Source organism: Chenopodium quinoa, unplaced genomic scaffold (assembly GCF_001683475.1).
Source record: "Chenopodium quinoa cultivar QQ74 unplaced genomic scaffold, ASM168347v1, whole genome shotgun sequence".
Lineage (NCBI taxonomy): Eukaryota > Viridiplantae > Streptophyta > Magnoliopsida > Caryophyllales > Amaranthaceae > Chenopodium > Chenopodium quinoa.
Window position 1 is genome coordinate 1,902,313 of NW_018742616.1, and position 18,395 is coordinate 1,920,707.

The following is an 18,395-nucleotide window of genomic DNA, read 5'->3' on the forward strand; positions in this document are numbered from 1 at the left end:
TAACAAATGCAAATAGCGTCCTTAATCTTCATTTCTAGTCTTAGACGATATTTTATTAACCATCATTCATAACCTATTTTTTCTTCGTTCAATTAATAATCCGAGAACAAAAATGCAATTGAAATAAACATATGAAGTACGTAAATTATACTGTAAAAGTTGTCTAATAAAGTAATTATACATTCGTACAAGATGAGCTCTCCAGGTCATACAATGGTTATCACTTACCCACGCAATTAGCCAATTAGCCATTTTTAAAAATAAATAAAATTAAAAAAAAAAGAAAAAAAAATAAAAAAATTAGCCAATTATATCAGGGTAATTCTAATACTCCGTAATATTCACAATTTTTTGTATGCGCCTTACTGTACCTTGTGGCAGGGGTTACTTGAGTTTTTCGGACAAAAGTTATTCGAGTTTTTCGGGCAAAGGTTACTCAAGTTTCTCGGTTAGGGATTACTCGAGTTACTCGGTTAGGGATTACTCAAGTTGCCGGAGTTACTCAAGTTACTCAGTCAGGGGTTACTTGAGTTACTTCTGACCGAGTAACCCCTCAAGTAACCCCTGACAGAGTAATCCCCGACCGAATTACTCGAGTAACCCCTAACCGAACTCCTTAAATAACCTCTAACCGAGTAACTCGAGTAACCCTTGACCGAGTAACTTGAGTAACCCATGATCGAGTAACCCTAACCAAGTAACCCTTGACTGAGTAACTCGAGTAACCCTTGACTGAGTAACTCGAGTAACCCCTGACTGAGTAACCCCTCAAGTAACCCTTGTCCAAACCCCTTAAGTAACTCCTAACCTGATAACTCGAATAACCCCTGACTGAATAACTCGGGTAAGCCACACGATGTGGCCTGCTACACCAAAAAGTTGTTGTGTAATATTATGGTACATTCGAAGAAATATCTTGGCTGCTGCGTTTTAGTCTTGGGTTCACTTAATTGGCCTATAGTTACACTTTTCATACCATTTAGAATTATTGCTCTGTTAACTAATCAACATATTTTGTCTTTATTTTATTTGGAATTTATTATCAAATACCACTACTATTTATGTGCTTAACCTTAATATTAATCAGGGTAGATATTTGTGAGCTCAACTTGAATTGGAATCACTTTTTCCGAGTGTATAATATATAACTTGCAATATAAGACGTATTCATATGAATTACTCATCTTCCAATTCTAATATATCATATTAAACACTAATAAAACAAATTGAATATTCACTTTACCTCAAATTGACCCATTCATTATAAATTTTATAATTCAAGAAATACAATAGAAAAATGTAGCAATAATTTGTACATATTTTGACTAAATACTATGATCAATCTAGATAACCAATGCAGGCATACTGGATCAACAAATTCAACTTGAACAATTTTAAATATTTATAAGATGATGGCACGTGTCATTCAAGCAATAGATGGATGGCAAAATAGTAAATAGATAAAAAGACCGAGGACAAGACTAGAAAAAATTCATCATTTCCCAACATGAGCATGACCTCTGATTTCAAAACCAAAAAAAATTGCACTAATTTTCTCTCTCTAAAATTAGGAAGAACTGAACGAAGAAAACGCAAAAATTACTCGTATTTCTTCTCCCAAAAAAACGGCATCATATCCCTTTACCCTCCTTATCACTGAGCTTCAAATTTCATCCCCCAAAAAAAAAAAAAAATTCAAAGAAAAAATAGAAAGAACATAAATAATACAGTAAATTTTACAAGAAAAGAAAGAAAAGTGAGAGAATTTTGTAAGTAGTAGTAAGAGTTTTTGGAAAGTCTTTTTCTTTTTTTTTTTTTTTTTGAATAATTTTTTTCTGGGTTGTGTAAATTTCTGGGTTTGATTCCATATGTAAATGCATCAGAAGAAATCTGAAGTTCAGATCGGAAAAGAAAGCAGTGGCATCTCTTCCGATTTCAACCCAAGTCCACCATCTTTTTTCCCATCTTTAATCACACAAAAACACCCAAATTTCAGCAATTATAATCATCAATTTATCGAATTTCAATCAAACCCACCTCTAACTTGTTCAATTGTTCCAAATTCTGGTGTTTTGGATCCAATTTTAGTGAAGAATGAGCCCAATATTGGGTCAATTCCATCTCCTTCATCTTCAGCAACAACACCTAAAAACCCCCTTTTGTCAACTCCCCATAAACGCCCTTTGATGAACCCTACTCCTTCCCTTGTTAAATCCCCTACTTTACCTTCTTCTCTTAGTAATTACCCTTTTTCTTCAACACCCACTTCCAATTTCAAACCATTTTCTGTAAATTCAAGGTGCCCATCTTTGTTTTTGGTGGTTTCAACGGCAAAGTCGGCTGCTTTTCGGTTAATCCGCCGCTTTCGCCACCTTCGCCGGCTTAGGGTTCATCTACGCCTCCTACTTTTGCTTGCTTTGCCATTTTTTTACTTCTTGGTATCACATCCTAGTCACTCTTTTATTCTTGATTTTCTTTCTGCATTTGCTTTTTCTGCTGCTCTTTTGTTCTCCCTTAATCTTGCCCTACCTAGACTCCCCTCAATTAGGGTGTTCCTTAATCGTTCATTCCCTTTCCCTATTAAGCTTTCATCTGCCTCAGCCTCGGCGGCTTCCCGGCCTTTGCCAGTGTTTTGGTCAATAGGGTCTAGGTCAAAAGCCGAGAAGAAGGTTAATTCAGGATGTTGGGTTCAAGTTTATAGCAATGGAGATGTATATGAGGGTGAATTCCATAAGGGGAAGTGCTCTGGTAGTGGGGTGTATTATTACTACATGAGTGGGAGGTATGAGGGGGATTGGATTGATGGGAAGTATGATGGACATGGGGTCGAAACGTGGGCTCGAGGGAGTCGGTATAGAGGACAGTATAGGCAGGGTCTTAGACATGGTTTTGGCGTGTATAGATTTTATACAGGAGATGTGTATGCAGGTGAGTGGTCTAATGGACAGAGCCATGGTTGTGGGATACATACTTGCGAGGATGGTAGCCGGTATGTTGGTGAATTTAAGTGGGGCGTCAAGCATGGGCTCGGGCACTACCATTTTAGGTAATTTCATGACATCCTTGTAGAAGTTTTGCTAATTAATGAATGGTTTTTTGGCTATATGATTAATTGTGGGATTGCTATTGTGTTGTCGCTTCATATTAGGTAATTTCATGCTTGTTTGGTACATGTTTATAAAGGCATTTGTTGCTCATGATCCCATATTTGGAATTTTAGGTGATAATATACTTCTTTGGTATGTTCCAACATTTATGATGATCCTTAATGATGTGGATAACTTTGCTTTGTGTTGACATGCATACATTTGGAACACCATAATTATTTCCTTATAGCTGTATTGATACAATTTGAAGTTAATCATCTTGTTTGTTTGGAAATTAAATGCTTAGTCAAATATTTACAATTTAGTTGCGTTGGATATATACTGTGCATTTCTATACACTTTACTCCTATTGCACTAGAACCATGGTGATAGAATCCTTAGTCAATATCACTGATCCTTTCACTAGATAGTAGATATCTTTATAGTTAAACTGAGCAGTAATGCTTGTGATATACTAGTTGATAAGTATAGGATATTTTTTAATGGAGTATAAGTTTCTACTCGATTGCGTTAAAGTGATTCATCTGCAGTATAGGAGAATTTTCACATGATAATTATGTTATGTTAATTGATAAGTGTCCTTTTATTAGTAGACATTGTCATAACTAAATAGTTGTTTATACTTATATTTTGAGTACGGAGGATCTCGACAATTGTTGTGGTTAGTGAAGCATTCATAGTGCAGTAATTCAACAATGTCTCTGAGAAGAATGAACATTGAGTAATCAAGGTGTAGCTTAGTGTTTGAGGTGTATAGAGGGTTGTGTTGCAAAACTGAGGTTCTCGACAATTGTCGTGGTTCGTCAAGCATTTATAGTGCAATAAATCGCTAATACCTTTGAGAAGAACGAAAACTGAATATTAAAGTGTAGTTTAGCGCTAATGTTGTCATTAGATAGAATTTAAACACTCCGTATAATTGTATTGGGGGTTAAGATCATATGATGGAGTTGGTCTGTCAGGATTTGGTGGGGCCACTGCTGACCAAAGATTTAGAGTTTCTCAAAACCTAATCAGCCTTTTTTGTCTGATTTATTTATGTAACATAATGGAGTTGGTTTGAGGGGGTTTAATGGGGCCCAGTATGAGTGACAGTAGCTCTGTTGTTAGCTGTTTTATATTTGGTGCTGCATTATCCTATGTTGTAGAAACCCTGTTATATCCGATTAATCCCTGGGTGCAAAGAATTTTATAGGTACCACCGTAGTATTTTTAGCTGCTATCACTGTTGGTGCTTGACAGGGGTAAAACTTTATTGCAGAATCATTTGTTGCTTTGTTCATATATCTCTGTTTACTTCAACTTTTCATTTATCTTCTGTAATTGTATTTAACTATGTACTCGTACTTGAGTATGGATCCATCAAGGGTAGAGCTTGACGATGTATTACTCAATCCTTGGTATTGTAAATTTTTTTGGATAAGACTTGATTTGAAGGATACAGTATCTCAGGTGTTAGGAAAAAATAAGTTCAACATTAAATTGATACACATTTTCCGCCTTTGAAGGTAGGCAAGTCTGAGAAGTGAGTTCCCTGATGTAGTTTCTAGAAACTAAATAAATAAGTTGTACTCATAAATAAGCTATTAAATGAAATGTTTATTTCCTTGATAATGGGCCAGGATAAATTTTTTTTTCCCCTCATGTTGGCTCTGTTTTACACTTTTGGCCGAGTAAAATAGGAAAGTTCTATTTCTATACATCACTTGACTGCACAGTTTTGGGAATATATGATGTAAGAAAAGAAACAGCAATTAGATTCTATCCGATGGAACTTCTAACCTCTTAGATAATTAGGCTTTCTGATAAAATTTTACTTTTACTATTTAATTTTTCCTTAGTGGTTAGCTACATGGTCAAAGCAACAAGCCCTCTTTAGTGAGGTTATATGTGAAAGTGTTGTTTTTTTGTTGTTACATTTTTTGTTGGCTCACTTCTTTCTTTGACTTTGAATCTCTGATAAGACTGTTGTATTGATGGATGATTATCTATAGAGTAGTGTAGTATGATGTTGCGTTGCAACTAGCTATCTTTATGTTTCAATTGGGCTTGGAGGCAGAGGAGAGCTCAGTGTTGAATGTATCCATTCCTCCAGATCAATAATTCTGCAACCTGTTGATCGTGCCTGTATGGTAATTTTGTGGTGATACACTGATACTGGGGCAAAGAGTGTACTTAAACGCTATAGATTCCTGCAAGATATCTTCTCTCTTCTCTACTTTTTACAGCAACCTATCAGCTCCACACACCTCACCCCTATATAGCGAATATGATTGACTACGATGAATCTGCAAGTGATACACATTACACAAGCTATTGTTGTATAACTCAAATTTCCTCTTGGTAGTTGCATTTATCGACTTGTGTGGAAATCTGGCCAATAGCCTTTCCTTTTATTTGAATTTAAGTGAGTGATTTCAAAAGCAGAAAAGGTGCACTTTTCGTTGGAGAGTAGATGAAAGGAGGTTGAATAGTGATTCAACCCCCTTCACCCCCCCCCACCCCTCCCAATTGCTCTACCAGTGCCTCTTCCTATTGTGGTTTTTGAATTATGAAAGATCACTCTGTTCTGTTTACCTTTTTTTTTTTTTTTTTTTTTACCTTTTTTATTATGTTTGGATGTAATTATGGTCTTAGTAAAGTGACAAACTGACTATTGTTGTGATAATTGATGTATTAAGATGTGGTAAGTAGATAAATACGTATCTTTCTTTTTTATTCTACCTTGATATGACCATTTATTCTCTGGTTATTTTTAGGAATGGGGACACATATGCTGGAGAGTACTTTGCAGACAAAATGCATGGATTTGGAGTATATAAGTTTGCAAATGGTCATCGATATGAAGGAGCCTGGCATGAAGGTAGAAGGCAAGGTCTTGGGATGTACACGTTTAGGAATGGAGAAACGCAAGCGGGCCACTGGCATAATGGGATACTTGATGTCCCAAGCACACAAAACGCAACCTATCCCGTATCTCCCGTTGCTGTCAACCATTCCAAAGTATTAAATGCTGTTCAAGTAAGCTACATGCCTACATATAAGGAACTTGTTAGTTTCCTTTTTATTTTTGTTTGTGATTACATGTTTATATTTGCTTGACTTGAGGTGAATGCTTTTGTTCCATATACTGGAGGAGTGATGGTCTGGCGCAGTAAATGTTCATGGATGTCTGAACAACTTTTTGATCTTGCTCACATTGTCCTTGTTTAATACTAGTTGTAGGTTTATTCATGGCTATATATCACATTGTAATAGCACTGGTTGTGTGTGTGTGTGTGTGTGTTTCATGACTTGACCCTGGCCCCAAAAGAAATTTAAATAGCATTTGTATGCTCTCCTTTTGAAAAAATTGAGCAGGTGAGGATTGTTGCTTATGGGCAAAATATTTTATGCTCTACCAAGTTGAGTTCTCATTGCTTTACTTCACTGCTTTTGATAAGTTACGAAGAGGATTTGCCTGACAAACTGAGAACATTTCATGTCACAAGCTAACAATGTACAGAGTATGAATGAAGTCCTTGTCATCCATCACACTGTTTTTGGAATGCTTGTTGAGATATAGCTCCAACTTTTTAAGTGTTTGGTTTTGCGTGTTGGTTCTTTCCCATAACCCTTTGCAGTCAAGGTAACATCACTTTTATTTGTTCAGGAAGCAAGACGAGCAGCAGAGAAAGCATATGATGTTGCCAAGGTTGATGAGAGGGTAAATAGGTCCGTCGCTGCTGCTAACCGGGCAGCCAATGCTGCCAGAGTTGCAGCAGTTAAAGCTGTTCAGAAGCAAATGCATCATGATACCAAGCATGACCACCGAGCCCCTACTCCAATTGTGTGACCATTGATTTGCCAAATTGTCATCAATTTTCAACTCATCTATTATGAAGATATAGCAGCTGAGTAAGTGAGTGATTATTGTATCGATATCCTCCACTTTTGTGATCGGCTTTAGCATCGTTGTTTTTTTTTAACTTTGAGAGGGTTTTAACGAGTATTGCTTAAATAGAAATACATTTCTAGTTGAAACAAAAGTCGTCTTATTCCTCTGATGTTATTTCCCATTAGCTTCCTCTTTCTTCAGTTTATTGGAGGAAGGTATGGGTGTTAAGTTTTGCCCTTTCTGGCTTCATTTTGTATAAAAGAAAAATATGCGTAGTCAGGTGTAATAGGAGCTGGTGCTTAGGTCAAACCTTAATCCGGCCAGTGTTGTATCAAATGTGAATTTCCCTTTGAAATGAAAAGTCTAGAGAAAGTTCATGTAACAACCTTGCCTCTTGTTTTGTACTTGGTCAATATTTCAGATCATAAAATGATAATGTTAATCATAGTTTTTTGCAACAAGGAGATTTATGAACAAGGGTTTACTGTGCTTATTTTTTTTATGCATTCTGGTGTAGGTGGATTTTTTCCCCAAGCTTCACCTATTATGAGCACATTAATCTCTTGACGTTTAAAAAAAGTATATCTGTTATTGGCTAGATTCATGACGAGAGGCCTCTCTTCTTTTTCTTAAGACCGTCTTGAGCGAGCTATGTTAAATTCATCTTAGACTCTCGGTATTTGTACATAAAAAATAGTGGAATTGAAAATTCCCATAAGTTTGGAAATAAGGAACTTGTTTAGTAGATCATAAAAAGTGAGAATGTGGGAAATGAAAAATCATGGGAATTTCCGATTCCCACAAAATATGAGAATTTAATTACCTAGGCCCCCTTAGTGACCGAATTCTCACGATTTGTGAATTTTCATGTAACAACCAAAAAAAATTAGTTAATTCTTAGGAAATTTTATGTTGGATTTTAATTTCCATAAAATACAAATGCCCATTGATAATTAATTCCTTTGTCAACCAAACAATACCTCAATATCAATCTCCAAGCTTTCTTATTCTTGCACTCACAGCTAACGCCTAGTTAACCTTTTTTTTTTTTCCTTCCCATCCTTCATCTCTATAGGAGCAAAACGAGAAGAGTATGCACAAATGAAAATGTACTCAACTAGATGAACATCAATTAGAAATCCACAGCCGGTTAACCTTTCTTTACCCTTGTTGCAGTCCGTTAGTAATTAGTATAAACAATTAACCCCTTATTATTATTATTTTATTGCTTTAAATGTAGGCTATTATGTTCATCAGTACACATCTTGAACGTAATCTTCAAGAGTAATTTATTCAGAATATAATTAGCTTACATTAACCAATGGCCTCGTGCAATATTCTGATTGCAATAGAAAATAAATAAAAGCCCCAAATACTAGAACAAATGAGTAATGAGCTAACTCAAATTATTTCCTCAAAAAGAGAGCTAACTCAAATTATTTCCTCACAAAAAGAGCTAACTCAAATTATTGCGACATACTGCAAAAAATGTACTTCTAAGATAACAGAGAAGTATCGTCCTAGTTTTGGAAGCCCACCACTGCCACCACAAGCAAAAATTAAAAGATTATGTGCATTAGAATATGATATCATTAATACTAAATGCCACAGAGAAGATACTGTAATGACAAACGTCTAGCTTGCAGATAAAACCAACACAATGTAAAACAGGCACAAGGAATTAACAAAAAACTCAAGATATGGTTTAGCACTAACTGCTAACTTGTCAAAACATTCAAAAACAGTGATCCAAGATAAACTTATGATCAGTCGAATACAAAATTTCTAAGTCTTCCAAATATAGGCACTAGAAATAATTTAACTCTCGGTCTGCTCCCTCAACCTCCTGATTGTACTTCTCACGGTCACTGCACTGGCGGTGCTGTTCAAGTAGGAAAAAAAAAATCAGTAAAGAATTAGAGATATGGAAAACAAAATCCTCTTATATAATAGAATTAAAAAAAAGATCCTTACTTCAAAGTGTAAGCACCACCAGCCTTGACCTTGCCACAGTCCTTGCATCCCCAGATACCAACAGCCTTCCTCTTCACGGCGTACTGCAAATTTGTTTTGAGATGAGTCATCAAAAACAATTCACAACCCCCCATAGGCATTCATTTGAAAGAGAAGAAAGTAACAAGAATAAAAATGTAGCTCTACCTTTCCGCAGAACTCGCAGAAGTACTTGCTGTGCTGACTGACTTCCATCTTCTTAATCTGCTTCCTCAGACTTGCACCATAACGGGTTCCTGAAAAATGAACAATGAAACGATAAGCATCAAATTGTGATACTCACATACATACACTTTCAATCTACTAACCCAAAATGAACAAAGCCCAACAAAGACCAAGACATAACGGCAGAACAATTAAAAAAACTGCTCAAGGCTGATACCAAATAATTAAAAGAAAACACTAAGCCACATGTATTGAACTTCAAATTACATAGGAAGCTGTTCTAAACAAAAATTATACTATGCTATCATCAAGAATGCTTTCCAATATGACGTGATCAGCAATGTAATTCCTTAATCAATCATATTATGATCATAATTTGAGTATCAATAAATGCAATGTAACACAATTGAAATACAATAAGATTACATGTAAACAAAGATGAAGGTACTCACCGTATTTCCCGACAATACCAACCTTCTTGGTTCTCTTGGCCTGTTTACATAAACACCAGCAAAAGTGAAAACTTGCTAAGCAAAAGCTGAGCATAAACATCGCACATTCTTCTACACAAATATATAACACAACAAATACCACAATTAAAACAAACATACCAAAAAAGCAACTTTCACACCCTCAAGTTTTGACATTATGCACCGTCCCAACCATTCAACTCACTCATGGTTAATACCAGTATATGAAGCAAATTCCCAATTTTTTTTTTGTAAAAATATGATACATACAATATTATTTTAAATGCTAAAAACATCATACATTGTCCAAATTTTAATAAATCTGAGTGTGACGGAAACAATTCCAATAAACTGAACTAAACTCACTATCAAAGATTACAGATTACAAACAGATGTTTCATAAACCCTAAATAACAATTGATTTCAACCTCAAAAGCCAGCAAAGATTAAAGATTACAAAGAGATATTTCATAAACCCTAGATAACAATTTATTTCAACCTCAAAATCCAGCAAATTAAGCTAATAATCAGCATTAAAATGGAAAAATCGACTTCTCATCAGATCAAAAAAAAAAAACAAAAAGCACATAAAAAATAGTACTAATTTGGAGTGATTAAACTGCAAATTTCACAATAAACTAAAAATTACTAACAATTAACATTTCAAGCAACAAAAAAACAAACTAATTAAACCGAAAATACGTCGATTAAATCAGATTCATACACAATAAATTAAGTTAAGCTAGGATTATTATCGATGATTGATAAGAGAGAGAGATTGAGAGGAGTACCATTGCGAAGAATGTCGACGGCGAAAGAGAGAGAAAATGAAATGGTGAAGAAGCAACTGCCGAAGTGACGAGAAAAAAAAGAATAGGGTTACGTTAGGGTTTTATACTTCTGCTTCTTTATTTACGGGTGTTGGACTTCTAGGGTTTACACCACTTCATTCTTTGGGCCTGTTTTTATTTTTTTTGTGATGTGGGCTTAATGAATGGCCCATTGTTTTATGCACCACGTTTCTTGTATTGGTTGCCCAACTATAAAGATGGGAAGTTTTGTTCGATGGTTGGAGTCAATGAGATGATGGTGATTGGTTGTAAACTCGTAGTAATATTTTTTTATTAGGAATTTTATTCATGTAATGTCAGTAATGGAGGAAATATAAGGGAATGGTGGGAAAAATAACTGGAATAATGTTCCATCAAGAATGATTATTCTTGAAAACATAAGCTTTTATAAAGTCTTGTTTTGTTTTGGATGCACGTCTTGACATATTACACAGGTTTCACTATAAACAATCAACTTTTTTTTTTTGAACGGAAACAGCCAACTTAAACAAAGGTTAACTAATACAAACAACCAAAATGAGCAATAATAAGCAAACAAAGTATTTCCATCAATAAATCTAATTTCAAAAACTTGAAAAAAAAAATTGAAATTAATCTAAAATCGTTTGTTATAACCTTCAATTTTAGAGATTTTTCAACCTTTTTGGACTTAGAAATCATGGAGGTCGAGGCAATTTCCAATAACTTTACGAGATTCTAAGAGATCGTTTAGATGGTAGAAACCACCTACTTTACCTATATTCATCAATTAAGCTGATTACATAACATGTCCCCCGTTATACTTAAGGTCATCCTAAAACCTACTAGTGGGCACAATATGGTTCCTGTTGGATATTTAGAGTGTTGATGGTTGCGCGCTCACGCCCATGAAGAGCGCTCGCGCAAGGTAGGCGCGACCGCGCAGAGAGCGCGCCTAAACCGCGCACCTCTCTGGAAATCAGCAAATTGGAAGGGTGTGGTTGGCGCGCCCGCGCGCCTTGGTGGAGTGCCCGCGCTGCTGGTCGTGCATAAACCGCGCCCTTCACTGCCTTCTTGTGGAATCTCGCGGATTTTGGGAGGCGTGCCCGCGCTGAAATGTGGCGCGGCCACGCCTCCTTGTTTTGCGGTTTTTCCTGACGGTTGAGTCTTTTATTAAAAGACAAAGTTTCGTGAAGAAAAGATACAAAAAAATTCTTCGTGTCTCCAAATAGTATCCTCCACATTTTCTCTCAAATTTCTTGCAAACTTTTGTGAGGAATATTCTTGAAACTTAGCCATCTTTGTGAATTGTTCATTGTATTTCGTTTCTAGTGCTAAGAACGAAATTGGCTGTCAATTGTATCTCAAGCGGTTTAACCCAAGCACCGTGTGGGGAAATAAACCTCTTTAGGAAAGTATATACACGCCTTTGACAGTGTATCAAGGTTTGAGACTTACGTGGTCATCGATATTCTCATGTTCATGGTTGGTGTAGTCGGCTTGGAGGAAAGGCAACTTTGATTCTTCACACTAGTGTAGTCTTTGTAAATTTTTAGTAATTTCATTGACAATTCAAATACTTGACTGTAATACTTTGTTTTGTATTTGATATTTACAATTTGGAATTGTAATCATATATTTTAGGATTTGTTCCCACACAATTGTTTAAGTGTTTTATTGATTGAAATCGTTGTAAATCCTAACAGTTCCAAGCAACATAATCTCTAGGTGCATCCCACCATCACTTGTATTATCCATGTCAACTTTTGACAATGTCAGAAATGGTCCAAAATTGTGTTATATCCTTAAATTTAATCTCCAGAAAACATTCTTAGACTCGACAAGGTGAAACATTAAGGCACTTTTCCTATGCTTCCCATAAACAATGCCTTTTATGTGATAAAAACCATCTAATTCACGTCTTGGTCCATGACTTTGCTCCCTTCAGGAAATTAAAATTCAAACATGTTTAACTAGTTAAAAATATTAACGATTATGTCACAACAAGGGGAGGGTTACATGTACAATGATGATGGGGTTTTCAATTTTAATTAGTGTGTGGCCCGGGTTGCTAGTTTGTGTACTTCTTTAATTAAATAATTATTTTCGACTATTTGTATAGTAAGCGTGTGTAGTGGTTCTGGCGTTATATATCTCAAGTGTCACTTTTTTTTTTACCTCATATGTATTTATATTCTAATCTTGTGAAAAATAAATAAATAATATTACCTCTAATTTACTTAATAAATAAAAAGGAATATATAATATTATGTGTAATTTGAAACACTAAAAAAACTTGGTTGAGATGGTTAATGTGTTACCTTTATGTATCGGAGGTTATGGTTTCGAATCTAGCTCAAATCATATTTTATTTTGTTAAATGAAGTAGTGAGTTGACGTGGCACATATACTTTGGATAGTGACGTGGCATTGTGACATAACGCATATACTTTGAAGAGTGCCACGTGAGAGAACGACCTTTTAATATATAGTATAGATATGATTTGTAATTTTTTTTTATTAAATCACATCTTTATAAGTTCTCATCCAGTGACAAACCTACTAGCTATCACATAAATAATGTGTCTATGTTATTGCCTCATTGACAGGCCCGTCTCTTGGGCGGTTCTTTCTGATCCTCAGAACAGGGGCCCCAATATTTTGGGGCCAAAAAAAGATTACTAAATCCTAAATATAAAAAATAAATAAATAATAAAAAAAAAGGGGTTAGTTTTCCCATAAATCCTGGCTGCAGTACTACTAATTCTCATGGATTTAATTGCTTCTAATTCTCTTTTTCCCCCAAATACAATTAATCCTCTTAGTTGTGATTCACATCTTCTTGTAGATTTTTTTTTTTTTTTCCCCAGCTAGCAAGTAAGAAATAACTATCCAATAATCTATATCTTTCAAACTGTACATGTCAATTCTCAAACAATCTATCCAAAATAATGGTGTTTAACAACCAATTTTTCTGATAGTATACAAAGGCGAATAGGCATAAATAACCCACTCGTAGTAATTTTGTACGAGTATTTTAATTAATCTCTCTATTCCTACTATTTCTCATGCAATAAATTTGTTTTAAGTTTTTATGATTTTCTAACTTTATACGATTTTTCAGTGTATATTTAATGCTTATATGTAGCCCTAAATGCTATGTATAGCATTTTCCTTGTTTTAATTCACTGCATAAGGAGGAAAAATATACTACTGGAAGCAAACAAGTTCTTTAATTTAGTCGTTGGTGATTCTCCAATCCATAATTAAAATCCAGGTTATAAATGTTTTCCTTTTGATGCTCTACTTTTGATATTATTTCTTGTTGGTTATTCTACTATAGTAATTATCATTGTATTTAAAATGACTAGATGAGAATGACATATGTTACAGTAGGGGCCCAAATTTTCTACTTAGCACAGGGCCTCTTAATCTCCCGAGATGGCCTTGCTCATTGAAATTGTCACTTCATGTTCTATCCTAAATCTTTGTATATAAACTCATTACAATTGAAATTCATTTCATGAATTGTAAGACTAGTTTACTTCGTTATTACATATGATAATGTCTACTTCGTATGGTGTTTGTAACAGTGGCGGAGCTAGTTGGGTACAAGGGGGGACAGCTGTCCCCCCACTTTTAAAAAATATAAGCTTATAAATCTATTTGTCTGCAATTGCAAGACATAAGAACAATGATGGTGCAGTGGATTAAGTCTAAATTATAGAGCCTTCTCCATAACATTCAGCACGGGATCAAACTTCCAAGTTGTTCATTTTTAGCCCTCATTAATTTTGTGGTGAGTGGAATGAGGCTGTGTTTAGAGGACTAAGGCTTGATTCTTTTTGTAGTAGCATTTCACTTTCTTTTTTTTGCAATTATTATTTTATGAGCAAGACAATATATATCCTTCCATTTTTTTTCTTAACAATTATATCTATATAAATGTTTTTTTTTTTTTTTTTTTTTTTTTTTTTTTTTTTTTTGCATGAACAAACCCCTCAAACTACGGTTGTAAATGTAATAGAGAATTATGACAAGTGCATTTGATTAGCTATATTATCTTATGTTCGAAACCTTCAAAAATTTTGAACCCAGGCCATAAGCAAATATTTCTCTATTATTTGCATGTTTACGTTTTTAATACGCAAAAAGGGCATTTACTTTATTTTTTTTTCCCAAATCTGAGCTCAATTTGGTTCCTTTAAGTTCCAAAATAGCCCTTAAGCCTTAAACGAAACAATTTATAACACGCAAATCGATAAAAAAAAATTTAATAAGTGAAGAGCGGGTCCCACTAACGGCATTTGTTAACGGCAGAATAACAGCAAGGTTACCTTATAAACACTAAATGTATTTTGAGATTACAGTGTGAAAAGTTCTAAATGGACACAACATAGAAAAGTGAAATTTAGAGAGTTACTATATAGAAAGAGCAGGTCCCACTATCGAAATTTGTTGACTGCAGCATAACGGCAAGGTTACTTTATAGGCACTAAATGTATTTTGAGGTTACAGTGTGAAAAATTCTAAATGGACACAACATAGAAAAGTGAAATTTAGAGGGTTACTATATAGAAAAACCCAAATAAAAAGGATTTTATTGCCTGATAAAGTAAAATGACTATAATGTATATTGTCCATTCCAGAACCTTCGCATGGGTCTTAACTCTTAAGGATACTACATGCATAACACAGCCCACGGCTCGTAACCTAAAAATATTGTTTTAAACTTTTAATTTTCGTTAACCCAACAATTTAAGTGGACTTCCAAAAAGAAATTGCAAGGCATTGGCACTACACTATATAGGGTCACATTCACTTCAGAAGGTAAAATAATAAAGATTGCACCCTCCATACAAATGTTTCATATTTGAAGGTGACAATTTCAAAATCCACTACTACCAAAACTCAGTACAAGTACTTTAACCGGAAAGACTAAAGTTTGAATTTCTGAAGTGCCGTAAATATAACCAAATATAAAATAGAAAAAACACTAGGGAAAAGACCTCTGCAACACAAATACTTCTTGGATCTAATTCAACCTCTGGGCAGCTTCCTTGGCCAGGACTCTCTCCCTTGCCTTCATTTTGGCCTGAGATTTGGAACCCATGATACCTCCTCCCCACTTCTTCCTGTGCTCCTCGTACTTGTCATTGAAGTTGGCCTGTCAAGGGCAAGAGAATACACATTGTGAGGCTCTTTTTTATTAAAATAAAGAATAGATATACAAGAACTCAGATGCAATCAAGCTCAATCCATTCGACACATTAAGCAGTTGCTATTAAATAGAAAATAAGAACAAAATTATCACCTTGACAGCCTCAACAATCCTGCTGAACTCCATTTTGTCCTCATTCTTCACAGAAGTAAGACAAAGAGCAGCTGCGGTCTTCTTGTGAACAACCTGCACAAGATACAAGTTCAGGAGAAGGATTAGTGTCAGGTTAATCATATTCAAAAAAGGAAAGTAAGCTAGCATGACAGATAAATTACCGTTCCAAGACGAGCCTTTCCCTTAACAATGCAGTATGGAACCTCCATCTTACGGCACAAGGCAGGAAGCCATACAACGAGCTCAATTGGGTCAACATCATGGGCAATGACAACGAGCTGAGCCTTACCCTGCAGCATCATTTTGAAGTTTATACAAGTCAGTGAAACAACTACAGAAACAATTACAACGATGTCATTCATATCTAGATACATTACCTGCTCAATAAGATATGTGATGTGGTTAAGACCATACTTCACAACAACAGGTTTCTTGCTCTCGGGCTTCTTTCCCTCAGCTTCTGCTTGTGCAGCTTTCAAAAGTCTTTCCTTCTTAGCGGCTCTGTCCTCAGGTCTGTACTTGAGAAGCAACTTGAAAAGGTTTGATGCTGCAAGAGAGAATTCTCAGTCAAGCACCAGTTTAACTGGAAAAACCTTTAAACTTCATACATATCAACATCAAAGAACCCGTCAGATTTTATGAAATAGCACCATAACATTGCTAGCAAAGAACTTTAGCTTGCATGATTCTAGTTAAAGTAAGAAGATTACCAAGGTTCTTGTCAAGAGCCTTGGTGAATTGGTTGATAGCTGGAGGAACCTTCAAACGTTGCTTCAAGATCCTTCGCTTCCTCTGAAGTTGAACAACTTTGGGCCATTTGATAAACCTGGTGAGATCCTTCTTTGGTGGAAGAGCACCACCAATTCCAAATTGCTTGGGTCGCTTCTCAAACAAAGGGTTTGTAGTCTTCTCCTGCAATTATTATTAAAATTAGAAAACTGCCCGTAAAGATTGTACACTCATCTCAATAGCTCTATGGACCTAATCTATGTCAACAATAAAGATTTGACCATTAAGCAGACATAGTTGTACTACATTACACCGAACAAACAATGTGTTATCAAGGCATTAATATCCAAAACAAAACTACAAATATATGTTCATATTTGGATCACCATGATCAAATTCAGACATCTATGCAACAATAGCCTACGGCGAAATTTAGCTATCAATAGAAAGAGTAATGACTATAAACAAATGAATTGATAGCGATATATGAATATAAAACAAGCATCATCCAATAAAGTGTCATGTTCGTCATGTTCATATCATCTGACATAGTGTTAGATATAGAACAAACTTACAGGCTTCTTCTTTCCAAGAGTCTTTACGGCACCACCTTTTTTTGGGGCCTGCCAAGCAAACAAACAGTAGTATTTGTTAGGGAATCATAAACTCAAACAATAGCTTAAGCAGTAATTCGCTAAGCAAATTCAATTGACACGATATAAAAATGCAAAGAAACTTGACCTGTAAATTTTTTTATTCGAATAACATACCACAAACACTCAAACTATCCGAAACATTCATGACATCAATATCAATTGGTAAGTTTTCACTCTCATCATTCACAATAATTAAAGCAGCAAGCGCACCTTAGGAAGTGTAAATTATCGGAAACCGGCAACAGATCAACCAACCAATGTGAACTATATAACATGTTTTCATTCTCCTTTTCAGACACCGAAATACACAAAAATACAAATTCCAAGAAGCACATTCGACCAAACAATTAACCCAGGAAGAAAACCCTTCTTCATTACAATGAAACCCTAATAACAATTGAAATCAACCCCAACAAATTAAGCTACCAAACGACATAATAATAATAGAAAAATCAATTTCTCATCATAGTAAATAAACAAAAAGCACACAAATTAGTACTGATTTGGAGTGATTAAACTAAAAAATACACACTAAACTAATTACTAACAATTGCTTCACATTTCAAGCAACAAAAAATCAAACTAATTAAATCAAACACATGTCGATTAAATGAAATTCATCGATGATTGATAGGAGAAAGAGAGGCAGAAGAGTACCATTGCGAAGAACGTCGACGGCGGAAGAGAGAGAAAATGAAATCCTGAAGAAGCAACTGCCGAAATGACGAGAAAATAAGAATAGGGTTGAGTTAGGGTTTTATACTTCTGCTTCTTTATTTACCAGTCTTGGACTTCTAGGGTTTACACCACTTCCTTCTTTGGGCTTTTTTCTTTGTATTGTCATGGCCTTAATTAGCGGCCCTTGTTTTTTAACACTGTCTTATTAATTTGGTAGCCCAATCATGGAAATTTTGTAGTGCGTCAACAGCCCGGCCCGCTAGCCTGATCCGACCCGACCTAGAATTAACGCGGGTGCTTTTTTATTTCAAATTCAAAATCCGAGACTAGCTCAAAAGGAATCTGGAAGCTTGGTTTTGCTCAATAAACTAGATACTATTTTTTCAGTTTGGGCACAAAAATTTATGCATAGGCCCGATCCGGCCCAATTTTTATCATCATTAGTTTCTTTCACCGTAGACAACCAATATGAACATAGACCTATACAAACAACCAAAATGAACAAATATGTGATAAGTCAATGAAAGATTTTCAAAATCTTTATGTGACCTCGGGA

General features: G+C 35.2%; 3 protein-coding genes across 4 annotated transcripts; 1 reads left to right on the forward strand and 2 right to left on the reverse strand.

The window, feature by feature from the left end:
- The first annotated feature begins 1,346 nt into the window (after window positions 1-1,346).
- LOC110721562 lies at window positions 1,347-7,366 on the forward strand. The gene is made up of 3 exons (XM_021900739.1): window positions 1,347-3,046; window positions 5,867-6,128; window positions 6,760-7,366. Exons 1-3 carry the CDS (start codon window positions 1,875-1,877, stop codon window positions 6,940-6,942), a joined length of 1,617 nt encoding a protein of 538 aa, XP_021756431.1. The 5' UTR covers window positions 1,347-1,874; the 3' UTR covers window positions 6,943-7,366.
- Window positions 7,367-8,556: 1,190 nt separating this feature from the next.
- LOC110721563 (60S ribosomal protein L37a) lies at window positions 8,557-10,552 on the reverse strand. Its single transcript, XM_021900740.1, has 5 exons — window positions 10,424-10,552; window positions 9,615-9,654; window positions 9,145-9,233; window positions 8,959-9,041; window positions 8,557-8,866 (listed from the first exon to the last, which is right to left on the reverse strand). Exons 1-5 carry the CDS (start codon window positions 10,424-10,426, stop codon window positions 8,803-8,805), a joined length of 279 nt encoding a protein of 92 aa, XP_021756432.1. The 5' UTR covers window positions 10,427-10,552; the 3' UTR covers window positions 8,557-8,802.
- Window positions 10,553-15,209: 4,657 nt separating this feature from the next.
- Window positions 15,210-17,943, reverse strand: LOC110721564 (60S ribosomal protein L7a-2-like). 2 transcript variants are annotated; one of them, XM_021900742.1, is made up of 7 exons: window positions 17,819-17,942; window positions 17,081-17,128; window positions 16,487-16,688; window positions 16,154-16,323; window positions 15,938-16,066; window positions 15,756-15,848; window positions 15,210-15,608 (listed from the first exon to the last, which is right to left on the reverse strand). In XM_021900742.1, exons 1-7 carry the CDS (start codon window positions 17,819-17,821, stop codon window positions 15,477-15,479), a joined length of 777 nt encoding a protein of 258 aa, XP_021756434.1. In that variant the 5' UTR covers window positions 17,822-17,942; the 3' UTR covers window positions 15,210-15,476. The 2 variants fall into 2 exon arrangements, with proteins under 2 accessions (XP_021756434.1, XP_021756433.1); XM_021900741.1 differs by having other exon boundaries at window positions 15,938-16,323; window positions 17,819-17,943.
- Window positions 17,944-18,395: the final 452 nt, after the last annotated feature.